The 17,291-nt window shown below is 34.1% G+C and overlaps 1 protein-coding gene across 5 annotated transcripts; it reads left to right on the forward strand.

Moving 5' to 3' along the window:
* Nucleotides 1-748: 748 nt before the first annotated feature.
* On the forward strand, nt 749-9,712 carry skor1b (SKI family transcriptional corepressor 1b). Of its 5 annotated transcripts, none has more exons than XR_008839352.1 (8): nt 749-827; nt 3,533-5,267; nt 5,795-5,882; nt 6,000-6,110; nt 6,195-6,269; nt 6,440-6,514; nt 7,660-7,730; nt 9,140-9,227. XR_008839352.1 is itself a non-coding variant. In XM_056478470.1 (8 exons), exons 2-8 carry the CDS (start codon nt 3,543-3,545, stop codon nt 9,232-9,234), a joined length of 2,247 nt encoding a protein of 748 aa, XP_056334445.1. In that variant the 5' UTR covers nt 749-827; nt 3,533-3,542; the 3' UTR covers nt 9,235-9,712. The 5 variants fall into 5 exon arrangements, 3 of the variants coding, with proteins under 3 accessions (XP_056334445.1, XP_056334448.1, XP_056334446.1); XR_008839353.1 differs by having other exon boundaries at nt 9,137-9,218; XM_056478470.1 differs by having other exon boundaries at nt 7,656-7,730; nt 9,137-9,712.
* The last annotated feature ends 7,579 nt before the right edge of the window (nt 9,713-17,291 follow it).

Below are 17,291 nucleotides of genomic sequence, written 5' to 3' on the forward strand. Positions count from 1 at the left end.
AATGCTTTCAGTGATAAGTTACAATCTCTGAGTTTTAATGGCTTTTTAAAAAAAGAAATTCATAATAATAATAATAATAATAATAATTATTATTATTATTATTATTATTATTATTATTATTATTATTATTATTATTATCATCTATCATTGATGTTAAAATAATACAGCTTAATAGGCAATGTTTTTACATATTTATATGTTGCTACACATTGAAACAGCATTTGTAGCAACCCAAAGTATTATTTTACTTTAAAATGGCCCTACACATCTCCACAAAAGTATATAAAGTAAACTATGCCTGCTTTTTTAATGTTCAAACTGCGTTCAGTTTTTATGAATGAATAAAGTGATATAAAGTAGGCTATCTGCACTTCTCCTGTATACACAAATCTGCATTATTATAATTATTATTTATAATAATTACAATAATACAATTATTGTTGTTATTATCTCAAAAAGAAAAAGCAATAATAATTATTTTATTATTGTTGTAGTTATTTTAATTATTTATTAGAATATAATAATTATAATAATGCATATTTAATCCAACAACAATACCTTTTTAATAATAAAAATAATAGTAATTATGATTATTATAATTATTGTCATTGTTATCTGTTGTTTTATTTCATTTATTTTTTTAACAAACTGTAGCTTAGAATATTCTTATTCTCTGTTTTTTTGTCATCAACATCTACTGATACATTGTTGGATGTTCTTTGTTCTAAAACGAGCTCTCTAATTTCTTAAGGATCAACAAAAGGAATAAATTAAATATCGTGTGAGGTGTCGGATTCCCGTATCTGCTCCGAATCTAACCATGATGGGTAAATAAAAGAAATAATGGATAACAATATGCCATTCAGCTCGCTCCCTAAATAATTTAAAAGAAGTGAATAATTACAGTCCAAAATGGTAATTATTGTTGGCGAGAAAGAAAGTCTCTTGCCTGTGAAAGTCAATAGCGCTGGGCTGGGTCGCATTACTCCAAACTCCCTCCCCAGGTCCTCCCTCCGCTATCAATATTGCAGAACGCGCTCGTTTTCACCTCGCAAAGCATTCTAGAGACTATCATGAGCAGTTTAATCCTAGTGAGGCTAAAAATAAGAAAACGTCGATAAAGTTCTCTCTTAAGTTTAATCAGGTTACCTAATATCGCTTTAAAAATGTGTTTGTTTTATTTGATCTTCTACAATCAGAATAATTACATGCGATTTCTATAATGCATTTCTAAAGTAACCCCATATTTTATTTTATAGCCATAATTTATGTGTATCAATTTTATGTTTTTATTCACTATCGCTTCTGTATTTCGTTTTACCCAAAACAGAATCTATTTGATATTGCGTTGTGTCTGAAACTGTCATTGCAGACACGGATTTTAAACGGCATTTAAAGCGTAACGTCCTGAATTACGGGCACTCTCCATAAGAATGATTGCTTCTAAAAGTTAAACCAACTCGTGGGAACTTAAACACATGCGGGCAACAGCACACCCCTAACCCACACCGATCCAAATAGCCCCCGGAGACAATCAGTGCTTAGCCTATAAGTCCCCCGGCAGCATGCAATTTCAATAAGAGTATAGTTTATTTTAAAAACACTGAATGTAGATGAAAATGCTCGAGGCTATTTCCTTTTTGGTTTATGTGCTTCTTTTATTTTACGCGTTTCTTTTGATTCCCATAAAATGTTGTAAAGGGTAAATTATGCGCAATGTTATGCATTTATTCATCTAGAACCATTTTTTTTATTCGAGTTAAACAAATAGTGGACAGATATTATTTATATGACAATTGTCCAGTCAGAAATGACACACGTGAACTGCAGGTTTGTGAATACATGAATAAGTTAGGGAAGCTTTTGTAAACATTAGATTAATTCAAGTGACAATGGCATTTCTTCAGATTTAAGAAAGATTTTAGATTAAAGAAAACATCATGCCCCGATAAAATACTCACCTTTATTCTACAGACATCTGAGAAAATATTTTATGAAAGCATATTAAAAGCTTATAAAAACATACCAATTTTCCCCAGAGCGCATGCAGTAGCTCTCAGTATTAAAACAGTTGTTTCACATTAAACAGACCTTTTTCAAGTAGTCTACTAGGTCGACTAATCTAAAGTGTTCCTAAATGCCACGCACGCCCCCGCACACACTGGCAGACAAGCAATCACTTTCGTGTGTTAAAAGATCACGTGGTGAACTTTAAACGTCTCCAGGCCTCAATGACAGCACTGACTGTCGTCCCCATTGGTCCCGAAGGCAAATAGTTAATGTAAATATGCTGGCGCTAAGTGGGAGTGCCTCGCCATTAGTTTAGCTGTCACTTGAGCGCTGTCGAATGTCTTCAGTGGTTGTGTCGTTGAGGTCTGCACTAGCATGTGGTCAAGACTCCGCGCGCGCCTCAACACTAGTCGCGGGAGAGCCGAGTACGATGCAAGTCCACGCGCACTGATAACAGACCGGAGAGAAAACCGCTAAACTAGCGCTTGTGGACATTTTATATCAGATCGGCGGGATTCCAATGCGTCTTATTACTAAAAGGCTTTAACAGAGGACAGAAAGAGCGCGTTTACTCGAAGGACTCGGAGGTTTCGAAGACGCGTTTTGCTCCACAGATTAAAGACACAAAAGGCATCTTCTCAAAAAAGGTGAGATTTTTCATCTTTGCAGTGTTCACTTTTGAACAGTTCAGATGATGGGGGAAAAATCTTAAATAACTGCGTGTATGATAAACAAATCAAACACTGTCTGCGTCTGTATACACAATTTCTCCAAAAGCACACTTAACATTTATTTGTATAAATCAGATAAATGCGTCATCCAAAATATATACATGTGTAAAAGATGTTTCAATTTGTATCGAACCCGTGTCAAACAAAACACCTTTTTAAGTTTAGCTAAATGAAATTAAAATAGGAAACGGGACTATAATGTAAACACATTGTATCTTAATTATAGTTCATTTGGCTTTATCAACAGATCAAAAACGCAAAGCTCACCTCTAGTAATTACAATTAAAGCTGCTTAAAGCGTCTTACACCATTATTAAGCTCTTTGGTAAGGCTCAAGGCATAATTTCCTTCTGCTCTTTCCTCGATAATCCCTGCTGTTGACACAACACTTGTTTGCCTTTTCAAAACGGTTATGTTCAGCAAGCAAAAAAAGTAAACTTGTAATGTGATCAAACGAATAAAAAACAAACGTCCCAAATTTCGATGACACAAAAAGATGGAATTAGACACTCTTCCATATATGTTTATTATTATATTTTTGTACAATACAGAGATTTGTAGACAAATCTATTTTATATGAATGATTTAAACCTGCATGGCGAGTATCGAGCATCATAAATTAGATTTTTCACCGTTTATTATATTTTCGTATTATTATTGGCTATGTATTATTATTATTATTGTTATTACATTAAATCGCATTCTGTGACATGAAAAAATATTTGTTTCTCTTTTTAAATTAGTGTACACAATAAATTACCTAAAACTATTCTTTGTATCACTCTTTGCAGATTTCCAGGAATGGAATCTATCCCAAATCAGCTGCCGGCTGGAAGAGACTCCAGCTGTTCGCCCAACTCTAAAGACTTGCAGTCTTACTCTGGCCCAACACTCAAACCGAACCAAGTCAGTGAGACTTCTTTATACGGAATACCGATCGTTTCATTAGTCATAGACGGTCAAGAGAGACTTTGCCTAGCCCAAATATCCAACACTTTGTTGAAGAACTATAGCTATAACGAAATCCACAACCGGCGCGTCGCCCTGGGCATCACCTGTGTGCAGTGCACCCCGGTCCAGCTGGAGATCCTCAGGCGCGCGGGGGCTATGCCCATTTCCTCGAGACGCTGCGGGATGATTACAAAGAGAGAGGCCGAGAGGCTCTGCAAATCGTTCCTGGGCGCCCACAGCCCGCCGAAATTACCAGAAAATTTCGCTTTTGACGTGTCGCACGAATGCGCGTGGGGCAGCCGGGGCAATTTCATCCCTGCCAGGTACAACAGCTCAAGAGCCAAGTGCATTAAGTGTTCATTCTGCAACATGTATTTTTCTCCAAATAAGTTCATATTCCACTCTCACCGCACGCCGGAATCCAAATACACACAGCCCGACGCGGCAAACTTCAATTCTTGGAGAAGACACTTAAAACTCAGCGATAAAAACTCATCGGACGACGTGATCCACGCCTGGGAAGATGTCAAGGCCATGTTTAACGGTGGCAGCCGCAAGAGGACGCTGCCAATCGGTCGGTCTGAAAGTTCGTCTTCGCAACCACCCAGAGGTCAGACCCAAGGGGAACCGTCCGATGTGCCACACAAAACTCTCCGTTGTGAGGATGACAGGGTGAACGTGACCATGCCGAGCAGCATCCGCAGTTACCCAGTTATCCCAGTGCCCAGTAAGAGTTTTGGAATGTTACAGAAAATACCACCACCGCTTTTTCCACATCCATACGGTTTCCCGGCGTTTGGATTGTGTCAAAAGAAGGATGACGGTGAGGTGATGGGAGAGCCAAACAAAACAAACCTGTCAGGTGTGTTTTGGCCGAGCCCTAAGGACAGTGCCTATACTTCTTTTCCCATGTTTTGGCCTACGACAGGCAGCTTGGCCATGCCAACGTACCATCATGCCCAACCTAAACCTCCATCTGACGTGTTATGCGCCAGACATAATGAGCTTGACGTGTCAGAGCAAAGTGACCGAAGCACGAGCACCCCTAAAGACAGTTTACTAGATAATGAGCGGTGCTCGAGCACTCAGTCGACCCGCAACGAGGAGGATAAATCTGGGGACGAGAGCAGGTCGATAGAGGGAATTCCACCCACCACGAGAAAAATAAGCTACATTTCTGCATTCAGGCCGGTTGTTAAAGATGTCGAGAGCATCGCGAAATTATACGGCAACAGAGGGCCGTATTCTGGCCCTCGGTCTGGCTACATGTCACCAGATTTCCTGAGTGAAAGCTCTAGTTATAGGTCAGTATCTCCGGACGTGGACAGTGTGGATGATCCGGATGTGGATGTCGAGTCTCATAAGGCGCATGAGGATGAGGAGTGTCTGCAGCTGTCGGTGGATGACCGACGGAGTCCGCACAGTTTGACCCTAGCGCAGAGTGAAGGGGTTAAAGGGCAAGACCAAGAAAATACCCAGATGCACACCTTGAACGACCTACACACGACGAATTCAAGCGAAACACGGCCGTCTGACATGGAAAACCACGGCAATAAACACACGACGCGCTTTGAAGTGAGTGATTAAATACAGGAGCACACGTAATTTTTGTTACTCTTATTGGGCGATATTAATTTCTTTGTACATAATTATTGATTAATTTTATTATGCTGTATTTATTGTAGGCGTTATTTTTGGTTATTTTAAAATATAAAAAGCGTTGGCCTAATATGCATATATCTACATATTTATAAACAGTTATAGGTCCAGAATTATAAGCATTTTTATTTCATTTCTCTTCTGAAATATAGCTAAGTAAATATTTTCGATTTATCTTTAATTTAATATAAACATTTTCGGCTAATTATTTAATTATTCGTTTCGAAACGAATAAATAAAATAGAAGCATCGCGTTGTCAAATCTTAAAGGGTTCAGATAATTTGTTGTCGGTGGATAGGCTATGGCTCTTAATTATTTTAGTTCTTTGAAAATGTGTAAATAGATTAAAATGAGCGAAGGTTCCATTATGTTTCTACTAATCACATCCAAATATAAAATGTAAAGGTGGATAATTGCGGCTAATTGTCTGCTCAATTTGCAGGTCTATGCGCGTGAAAGAGACGAGCACGTGCATCAAATGAGCACGTCTTATTTTGGTTCTGCGACCACTTACCAGCGCGAAACAAGTGGTAGGCCTATTTTCACGTTTGAGCTTTTTAATATTTATATATATTTTAAATGATGTAAACAAAAAGTTATTATAAATATATTGTGTTTTTAATTTAAATATGTGTTTATGCTTATAGTTAAAGATGTGCATGAAGAAGAGCCTTCGTCTACAGTAGAAGAGATGGAACCCAAAAATCATGAGGATGAAAATAACATCAGTGAGGAGCGCCTGAAGGAACCAAATGATGGTGTGTACAGTTTACTGACCTCACGGTATTCAACACCAGTCTGTTGGTTTTCTTCATGCTGTTTGTGTATCGGTGTGTGTGCAGACGAGGAAGCAATCCGCAAGGACACTGGCAGCAGGGGCTCCTTGATTGAGAAAAACATAGAGAGCATGGCCAAAGGTAACTAAACTAAACATTATGTGCTAGAATACTTGACACAAATTTAGGACAACTGAAAAGAACACGATACATCGTAGAATGGTTGTTTTTAAATGCATAACAGTTTTGCTTATTATGGTTCTAAATCTGTTGATAATGTTAACATGAGCTTCTTATATTTATTTGAACAGAGGAACTGCAGAAACAACTTGTGGAACAAGTCGAACTTAGAAAAAAGTTGGAGCGGGAGTTCCAGAATCTAAAAGGTAGGTTCATTTTTTTTCTCTCTAATGTGTTCTTCGTGGTTTCCTAAACACATACCACTGAAATATCAAGTAATTCTCTAATGTTTATGTACATTAATGTGCTAAAAAATAGGATGTTTTTTGTGTTTTGTCTTTTTATCAGCATACAATATCTATGATATTAGGCATCCTGAGGAAGAAAACGTGATATTTTTTTAAAAACTGAAACCTGGCAAAAAGTACTTTCTATATAATTCTTTGTAATATAGATGCAAATGCATTTTTGAATTACATTTATGTTTTTTTTTCATTACTAAATAACCAGATCTCTATAATTTCTTTATATAAGATCTATATAAACCTCACATTTAGAAAATGTTTTGTCACTTTTAAACCAAAGGGATTTTTTTCAAGAGTAGTTGAAAATAGATTAGAAAGAGTACATAAAAAGCATCCCATTTTTTTTGCTATCGTTTAGTTGAATGTTATGCTGTAAGAAATGCTGAGTTCCACACAATTTCCTTCATGTTGTCCCAAGTCAACACTGTAAAAAATCCTGGATTCCACACAATCGATTTGTGTTGGGACAACATGAAGAAATTAAGTTATCTTATTAGTTTTAACAAATATAAGCTGATTAAACAAATACAAATACAAAACAAATAAGTTGACTCCTAAAAAACTCAAAAATTGTGTTGTTTCAGCTCATTTAAGTAGTTTGAACAAACACCAAACACCAAACGTCATTTTTTCTGAGTGTATGTTGAGAATATCATGTTGTTTTCTGGACTGAGCATCATTTAAAAAATATTAATCAGCAGACTTTAAAGAAAACTCTGATGTACTGCAGCAGAAGCAATGATGATCATGATAAAGTTCAGCATCGTAATGATTTCAAACACAGGGAAAATAAAATAAATATCGTAAAGGTTGAAGAAACAACCCCTTTCTAAGAAACGTTACAACAAAAGACATCATTACAATACACACCATTAAAACTCTCAAGCTTCAGCTCAACGTTTCAGCTCTTTATCCTAAAATGCGCATTTAATAAATGAGTCAAATAAAAACGAATTAAGCGTCTGAATTATTTTTACGACATCATTTGTATATAATGATAAATGTTCTTTGATATTTAATTTACTTCACATTTTTATCCCAGACAGTTTTCAAGACCAAATGAAAAGGGAGCTTTCATACAGAGAGGAAATGGTGCAGCAGCTCCAGATTGTTCGAGGTAAGCGTTCGACTTCACACGACAGTGTTTTGATTGTATTTAATAAAACAATACAATGATCACTCGAGTTCAGAAGAGTCTTTTTATGATAGTTTTATACTTAATGTTAATAGTATGATAAATACCATATAGTACGCTATTAAACTAAAAAAATATGCATTGTACATTGGTTTTTAAGAAAGTGGCATACTCAGCTTCTGAAGTGCAAACACTTGGATGACCGAAAATCCCAAAATAAACCTGTTATTAGTACAATTATACAGCGGGGAAAATAAGTATTGAACACGTCATGTTTTTCGTGGCAATATTATTTCTAAAAGAGCTGTTGACATGGAATTGAACAAGATTTTGGTTAAAACCCAAACAATACAAACATAAGAATAAAACAAAACAAAAAAAAACTGAAAAATTTGTTCTGTGTTATAACAATGAAACGACACAAGGAGAAAGTACTGAACTACTGAAACATTTTTAATACTTTATATAAAAGGCTTATTTGGTGATGGCAGCTTAAAGACACCTCTCATATGGAGATTGAAGTCACATGAATTGCTCAGGTGTGACTTCAACAGAGTGTAAAAGTCTTCTGTGGTTCTGTGGGTCTCGTCTATCAAATCTGACCTTTAATTTGTATTTTCTATTGGATTCAATAAGGTGATTGGCTGGGCCATTCTACAGCTTGATTTTCTTTCTCTGAAACAATTTGAGAGTTTCCTTGCCTGTGTTTCGGTTCATTGTCTTGCTAAAATTTCCACCCTGGTTTCATCTTCATCATCCTGCTAATGTAGATGTTGGACTGAAGCAGCGAATATTAATTTACACTGATAAAGGGCAGAGGGTTGCTGAAGAACTACTGAGAGATTTCAGCTGCTGTCTGGACTTTCACTGCATTTCTACACCTTCCTTTCTTCATGTGTTCAATACGTTTTCCCTGCGTCATTTCATTTTCTTAGGCATAACTTAATTTGTACACTAGTTAGTTTACATTTAGTAAACAAATGTATTTATTTTCTTTGCATATATTGATTTCTGTGGTTGTTATCAACATTTAGTGAAAAGTCACAGGCACCTTTAGAAATATGTTTTCTGAAAAAAATGGTGACGTGTTCAATACTTATTTTACCCACTGTACTTGATCTCTCCTGCGCAAACACTTTGTTAAGTGAGTTGAACTATGAGAGTTCATCAGTAATTCAAAAGGTATTGATTTTTAGCAAAGGTACAGTATTATTATAATCAGAATATTTTTGGGTAATCGGGTGTTTATATATTGTTTAAAAGCTATATTTGAGCTACAGCTTTTGTATTTTGACACATTTTTTTCTCCCTTTCTCACTATGTTATACATACACACACATATCCAAATGCTACCTTCTTTTTAAACGATTCATTCACTTTTTTCCCAGAAGCTCACGACGCACTACACCATTTTTCGTGTAAGATGCTGACTCCCCGTCACTGCACTGGGACCTGCACCTTCAAACCTCCCCTTCTACCGCCTTGATGGACACCCATTCAAGACATACACGCTCTTTAGAAATACTGCTGTGTCAAAAAAAAAAAAAACTTTCTTCCTCCCTCTGCAAAACACTGTCAACCTTTAGACCTGGAATAAGCAAGTGTGTACTGTAGTATTTTAGCTCTTACACTGTAATGAAGTCATTTTCATTCGCAAAGGAGTGTTTTCAGAGTCACTGTATGTATTGTATAATTTATATAAAGTTCTAGAAAATTGCATTATTAAAAAAAAATGACGTCCCACTTAAATATGTTGTAGAAATCACTGGTATTAAGTGGCTATGTGCAATGCATATATTTGTTATGTATCCTGTGATACCTTTTTTTTGGGTTTGTTAGTGATAGTTTAGGACATTAGATGCAACGATAATTAATGTTTTTTGTATATTTTATTTATTTCATGACCATGTTGGTTGTTTATTCCCATCTGCATATTTGTATATTATTGATGTAAAGCACTTTAAATTGGCAGCCCTGACTACTGAAATGTGGATTAAATGATCTTGTTTGAGAGTCTTTCTTAATTTCATTTTTTTAGATAACACTGAACTATTTTTAAGTGTTTCCAGTTGATGATGTTGATGTCAAGATTTTAATTTAGGCTTCTTAATCCTTTTCTAAATATTCAGAAATCCAGGGAGCTGAGGATATCAATGCAATCAGTAACCTCATCATGTGTATGCTGCATTTCAAAGTTTCTACTGTAATTTATGGCTACATACTAAATGTATAAATTTATAGATCTTAGATTGCTTTAATTGATAAGTTAAACGCATTAACGATTATCAGATAGTCCACTGTTTGTCTTTTTTTGAGTGTATTCAAGCCTTGAGACTATTTTAAACACTTGGTTTTAAAAAATGTATCTACCAAATTACAATCTGCAATCTGTTTCAGTTACTCCACAAAATTGTATGGTGTTTACTGACAACTAAATCAAAAAGGAATATGACTGATGATTTAAACCACACTGAACTGAACTAAACTGAACTTCAACTCTAAAAACTGGACGGACACATTTTCAATTTACTAGAACGTCTATGTTAAGCTGCTTTGACGCAATCTACATTGTAAAAGCGCTATAGACATAAAAATTAATTGAATTGAATTGATTTCAATGTAAGAAGGTGGGCAGATGCAGTTTTATATGTATTTCTGGTTCATTTAATTTCCACAAAATCATTACTTTAACATTTAGTAACATTTAAATATAACATATAATATTTTATAATATAAGTTAAACAAAATGTTACAGATTAATTAATTGTCAGCCAATAATATTAGAAAAATCCAAATTGTATGTTAATTACCTGTAGGTAATGTTTTTTCCAGTGTTATCATCTCAGTTTCATGATACTAAAAATAAATAATATAAAGTTAAAGTCTGAATTATTAGCCCCCCTGTTAATTTTGTTCTCCAATTTCTGTTTAACGGAGAGAAGATTTATTCAACACATTTCTAAACATAATAGTTTTGATAACTCACTTCTTATAGCTGATTTATTTTATCTTTGCCATGATGACAGTAGATAATTTTTGACTAGATTTTTTTCAAGACACTTCTATACAGCTTAAAGTGACATTTAAAGGCTTAACTAGGTTAATTGGGTTAACTAGGCAGGTTAGGGTATTTAGGCAAGTTATTGTGTAACGATGGTTTGTTCTGTAGACTGAGGGAAAAAAATAGCTTAAAGGAGCTAATAATTTATACCTCAAAATAGTTGAAGAAAAATTGAGAATTGCTTTTATTCTGGCCGAAATAAAACAAATAAGACTTTCTCCACAAGAAAAAATATTATCAGACATACTGTATTATACAATATTTAGAAAAGAAAAGAATTAAAAGGGGGCTAATAATTCTTTAACTGTATGCATATGTTTATTTATATTTTCATCATTCATTTAATTATCATGGATAAAAATAAGTCGTGATAATTTAAATTACTGTTAAATGTTTGTTGGAAAATAAACTGTTTAAGTGGACCATTCATGCCACCTGGTGGAAAACAAACACTTGAAGGGAAAATGATAGGCTAAGTAATAAATTAGCTGTAGTATATATTACAGTGCATCAGTTCACTATACCTAAAACTACAGTATGCTGTAGCATTCAAATAAAAAGTGTATATGTACATTATAATACACTTTACTTTAGTATAATTCTAAAACACTTGGGTTGTGGGCCCAGATTAATTTTTCAAAAGGTATAAGCGCAGACCTCAGCAGATTTTTAGCTCTTTTTTAAAATACAAAATGATATGTATTGCTGCTAGTGCTAACAATTAAAAACGTAAACAATGCAGCTTAGAAAAAGTAAATATAACGTTAGGCCTACCTGGTTTTCGTGTTCTTGAAAAAGACGAGCCAATATCAGGAGTTAGACCTAAGTTATTCACGAATTCTTGCAGTTAATATTGACATTTTAGTCTATAGAAAGATGTATATGGTAGTACGTCGTCTTAAAGGGTCACGAAACACCAAATCACATTTTTTTGAGATGCTGATGTTTGAGATATTTTGAGATGTATATATGTCCCATGTTGCTAAAAACCACATACACAAATAGCACATAAAAATTTGTGAATTAGCCTACAGACAGAGAACAAAGAGCGCCTCCTTTTACATAATGGCGTAATTGAGTTTATTCAACCGAAAACTTTAGTTCACTAGCCTATCTAACTTCTCACATTGCAGAATGAATAACTTATTTACATCGTGTCTACACTTTGATTAAACATAATACGGTTTGCGAGCTTTAAACTCGTTTTGGTGGATACTGAGCATATTCTGGCGAACTCAATCTAAACAAACCCCTCTGATTGGTCATTGAGTCCAACAGATATGCCTGTGATTGGCTACGACACTCAACACTGCGATATCACGTTGTAAAAAGAAACCAGAGCACACACGCACATACACGAGTCTTTCAAAAGCAGTAGCTTTAATCGCTCCGTAACAAAATTTAGTTCAAGTTTACTACAGGCACTTTCAAGGACCCATGTTTGTTTTTCATGTACTTTCAAGTCCTTGAATAGATGTGTCTGAAATTCAAGTAAGTGTTTCAAGTACTGCCAAGAAGCGTGGGCACCCTGTCATGAAGGTCAATGGCACACTACATGTATCTATTTACACATATGAATTCTTAGCATTTGTAGAGGTCGATGTTAAAGCTCCATTAGTTTCTATCTTCGCGTTTTGTTTCTGCTGGCTCATTCAACCTTGAGGATAAGAAGACAGGGTCTTATCGATGAATTAAATAATCATGTTTTTGTTCAATTCTAATTGATAATCCGATTTTTATTTATTTATCCTTTGGTTATTGTATACTCATGTTCTATTTACCTCAGTGTTTTATTTAGTGTTTTATAATTATATAAATATATTTAATAACTTGTGATTTATTTATTTTTATTTTGATATAATTATTTAAATTAGCATATTTAAAAACATTTTCTACAAATATTTCCACAGGCCACCTGTCTGTTAGGAAGCTGTGTTTCTTTAAATGAATAAATAATATTAAATTAAAAATATTATTATGTGTTATTATCTATATAAATATCTAGACTACTTCATATTACCATCTCCAAGTTCGGTTCTTTTATCTAGAATATCTAGATATCATCAGGGTTATTATGTGCAGACCAATCACCATAAATATGCTTTTATTTTAATTTTAGTTCAAACTAATCGTAAAACTATTTAATAATAGTAAAACATCTAAAAACCAACCACGTAAAACTAACACATTTGTATGTCATGTATTACTGACAGTGTCGAAAATAGGTGCGAGAGTGGCATCTAGTGGACATCTTTTGTTACTATTATTACTATTAATCCCGAAATCTGATTCAAAATCATTCAGTTCATGTTATAATAGGAGCTACAGGAAGTCCACCAAGATTTTCTTTTTCATAAATGATATTTTGTAAGTTTTTTGTTGTGTGTGTATTTGTGGTATCACAAGAAATATGAAATATACAATACAGTAATTAGACAAACAAGATTGCACTTTGCATGTAATACATTTGTACACAAATAAATGTACTGAATAAATACAAATGTTCATTTTTTTTCTATATGTACTATTGAAAATTTTTTTTAAATCTTAATTTCCATGGTTGACTGTGATGGGGAGACGCGGTGGCGCAGTAGGTAGTGCTGTCTCCTCACAGCAAGAAGGTCGCTGGTTTGAGTCTCTGCTGGGTCAGTTGGCGTTTATGTGTGGAGTTTGCATGTTCTCCCTGCGTTCGCATGGGTTTCCTTTGGGTGCTCCGAGTCAAAAGACATGCGGTACATAGGATAGGCTGAATTGTCCGTAGTGTGAATGAGTATGTATGGATGTTTCCCAGAGATGGGTTGCAGATGGAAGGGCACCTGCAGCGTAAAACATGTCCTGGTTTGTTGATAAGTTGACGGTTCATTTCGCTGTGGCGACCCCCTTTTAATAAAGAGACTACGCCAAAAAGAAATTGAATGAATGAACGAATGACTGTGATGGTGAAAAAACAACTAATTATTTTGAGCAGTGTGGCTCATACGATGACAAATACACTTTATATTTTGGTGGCCATGACCAAATTAATAACACAATAACTAGGTTTTGAAGCATGAATGAAATGTTTTGGGTGAGTAACTACTTTTTGCAGACATCCAATAAAGTTCTGAATTCCAGCAAACAGTTTTGAGATTTGGACTTACAGTTTAGAGAATGTTAATTCTGTTTTGAAAAAATGTGTCTAAGCGATTAAGATAAACTGCAGTAATAATCTCGAAATGTGATTCAAAATCATTTAGTTCATGTTATAACACGATGAGACAAAGAAATTAATTTGACAATCTTTTTAAAAATAAATTGAAGGAAAACAAAATATAGCATTTGACTTTACACAATGAGCTGTTACCTGTTTTATTAAGTCTTCCTGTAGCTGTCCCATAAACATAAGCCTACAAGTTTATCATATGAGCACATTATCAAATCACAGTTACATTTGCATTGTTTTAACAAATGTCAAAACTGTTTGCTGGAACATGTCTGCAAAATTTAGTTACTCACCCAAAACATTTAATTAATGTCTCAAAACCAAGTTGTCGCATCAGCAATTTGGCCAAGGTCACTAACACAGTCTATTTGTCATTGTGAGAGCCACACTGCTCAAAATGATTAGTTCTTGTCAACTATGGAAACGAACGTTTTTTTTTTTTAAATCTGATATTTGTTGAGAGGAGTGAATACATGAACATTTGTATTTATGCAGTACATTATTTTTGTATGATAGTATTACATGTAAAGTGCAATCTTGCTTGTCCAATTACTGTATTTCATTTATTATGTATGTTTCCACAAATGAACAAAAAGAATAACAAAATAGCATCCATGAAAAAAATTATTCTTGGTGAACATCCTGTCGGTCTTGTTGGCCTTACATTTCTTCCAGTTGTTCTTCCACAAGCATGTTGCTGTAGTTCAGGATTGTGAAAGTTCTTCATTCTCCAAAAAAAAAAGGAAGTGATTGTGCTGTGGGCAATCTACATATGCACCCAAATTTGATTGGTTAAATAGATGATGCAAATTGTATTGCAATTAGAGGTCATTTGCCAATTTAACAGACATTACAAACAATGTCAGATAATACAGTACCACAATATCAGATATTTATAGTGTGAACGTGCGTATACAAGTGGTTGATAATTGAATGGATTGTTTTGAGTGTAATGGCTTACATGATGAAGTGTTGGTCTAGTTCAAAACTAAAGGACCTCTGGCAGCTAATGTTTAAAATTATTTCTGATGCATTAAATACTTATATAGAACCTGAGGACATAATTTCAATATTTGGGATTAAACCACAGCCCATATGTTTTAATAAAAGTAAAATAAATGTGATTGCCTTTGCTATGCTTTTGGCTTGAAGGTTTATATTGCTCAACTGGAAAGAAAAATCTCCTCCAACCTTTAAGCAATGATGGCTCAAGGAACTTTTACATTACTTGACCTTAGAAAAATTACACTATACTGTAAGAGGTTGTACTGATATGTTTATTCTTACTTGGCAGTCTGTTTTAGATCACATAAAGACCCCTCAGTTATTTTAGAACAGTAGAACTTTTCCTTGATATGTTTTTCTTTCTTTTCTTTTATCCATAAAAAAGTGAAAATATATTTTACTTAATATTATTATTTATTTGTATTTTATTTTAATATTAATAATATAGCTTTGTTATTTATTTATGTTTGTTTGTTTGTTGTCTAAAAAAAGAAAAAGTGAAAAGCTATTTGAACTGCATGTTTCATATTTAACAAGTTCAATAAAAACACCTTTGAGAGACGCTGTGAAGAGTTTGACAGTGTAAATGACAATTGATTCATCAGTTTTGATCAACAAGTCATTTGCAATTAGTTTTTGTCCAAAATACAGACAATTGTACTTACTGTTTGCAAACACGCGGCAAAGCATTTGCAATCTGCTTAAATCAATAAGAAACGACAATCCGATGTCAACAATAAGCTAATTGTTCAACGATCCTAACTTATTTATACAATTTATTATTGTTCAATTGAACAATAAATCATACAAAATCCAGCCATGAGTTTGTTTCATTGTGTGATAATGAGCATATTAAAGTCCCCTAACTAAATTTAAATGATCTTTTTAGGACAGATGTAGCAGAAAGCTTTTTTGATTTTGTTGGGTCATTTCATGGCATTAACTATATGATAATGGGTATTTTATACATTTAAATAGGTTTAGTATAAAAAGACCCCCCCCCCCCCTTATTAAGCCATCTAAGTCTTTAAAGTTTCTCTCAATAACAAATTATAGCCTATAATAATAAAAAATAAAATATATAATAAATATATAATAAAAATATATATAATAAAAATTGTGTTAGTTTGTTTTTGCATACCCAGCAGCTTAGAAGTTTAAGAAGACTTATTAAAAATAAGTATACCAAATTAATATAAATATATTTACCCAGTTAGTTATTTGGTACGGGTTTAAAAAACAAAACAAAAAAAATTATTCTTTTACCGTGAGGTTACTTTTACAATTTGGTTTAATAGATTGACAGTCAAAATGGAGACTATTTTTCCTTTGTGGAAAAATATTTTTGTTTTAAATTGTGGATTTAAAATATTTCAGAGATTCAAATATTATTTTAACGCGGTTTATCTATGCCAAAATAAAGGGATCTGTATTTGTGTATTTATTTGCAACATGTTTGTCGGTTTAGCTCCTTGGGCTTCTTCTTTTTTTTCTTTCTTATGTTCATCGAAGTAAATTTCCCTTTGCTGAAGTTATATGTCTTGTGATGTAAAACAAATCAACATTCAATCATTCAATCGAACTTTTGAATTGGTTGAATCTGTTTACAAATATCTCAAAAAAATTTCAGAAAACAACAATTGTCAAAATAACAGTTTTCATTTGCATTTATTTAATTGGATCTTTATTGATTTTCATTAATAATAGCAAAAATATTTTAATGAATTTGGCTATTTGGGCTGGACTGAAATTAATCATGGCTGAAAGTTTCAGCCTGAAACAAAAGACAAATGAAATTACGACACCCTAAAGAAAAACATTGAAAGCATGCGGTATGACGAGGTGAAATTCCAGAGTGCAAATAATACAGATAACATAAGTACAAAATGACATAAGCAATATCGTTGTTGTTTTCTTCACTACTCTCTGAACAACTGCTCGAAAGAACCGACTCGTGAAAATGACTCGCAGTCTGACGTATCTCTCATTAGCTCACGAAACTGAATCCAAATGTGTTACAGTTCTGAGGAAAACATCAACCGTTATCATTTTGCTCAATCAGTAAACACACTTCTAACATATAAACCGAAAAATCTATCAATTCGCGCCGTTTCATTGCAGCAGATCTAGTCGCTAATGTATGATGCCATCGTGCACTCATTTCAAACAGTGTGAAATCGCGTAATCCGCGCGCTAATTTTTGAACTAGAGGGATTCCTGAACGTTTGAACAAACACACGTCCTGGTCACGTGCCAGGGCTCCGATCACGCTTGC

Source organism: Danio aesculapii, chromosome 18 (genome assembly GCF_903798145.1).
Source record: "Danio aesculapii chromosome 18, fDanAes4.1, whole genome shotgun sequence".
NCBI lineage: Eukaryota > Metazoa > Chordata > Actinopteri > Cypriniformes > Danionidae > Danio > Danio aesculapii.

Bases quoted from the DNA above. Each gene is read 5' to 3' on its own strand.
- skor1b (XM_056478470.1), top strand. From the start codon at position 3,543: ATGGAATCTATCCCAAATCAGCTGCCGGCTGGAAGAGACTCCAGCTGT. The intron at 6,111-6,194 runs GTGTGTACAGTT...GTGTGTGTGCAG, and splicing joins CCTGAAGGAACCAAATGATG to ACGAGGAAGCAATCCGCAAG. The intron at 6,515-7,655 runs GTAGGTTCATTT...TTTTTATCCCAG, and splicing joins GGAGTTCCAGAATCTAAAAG to ACAGTTTTCAAGACCAAATG.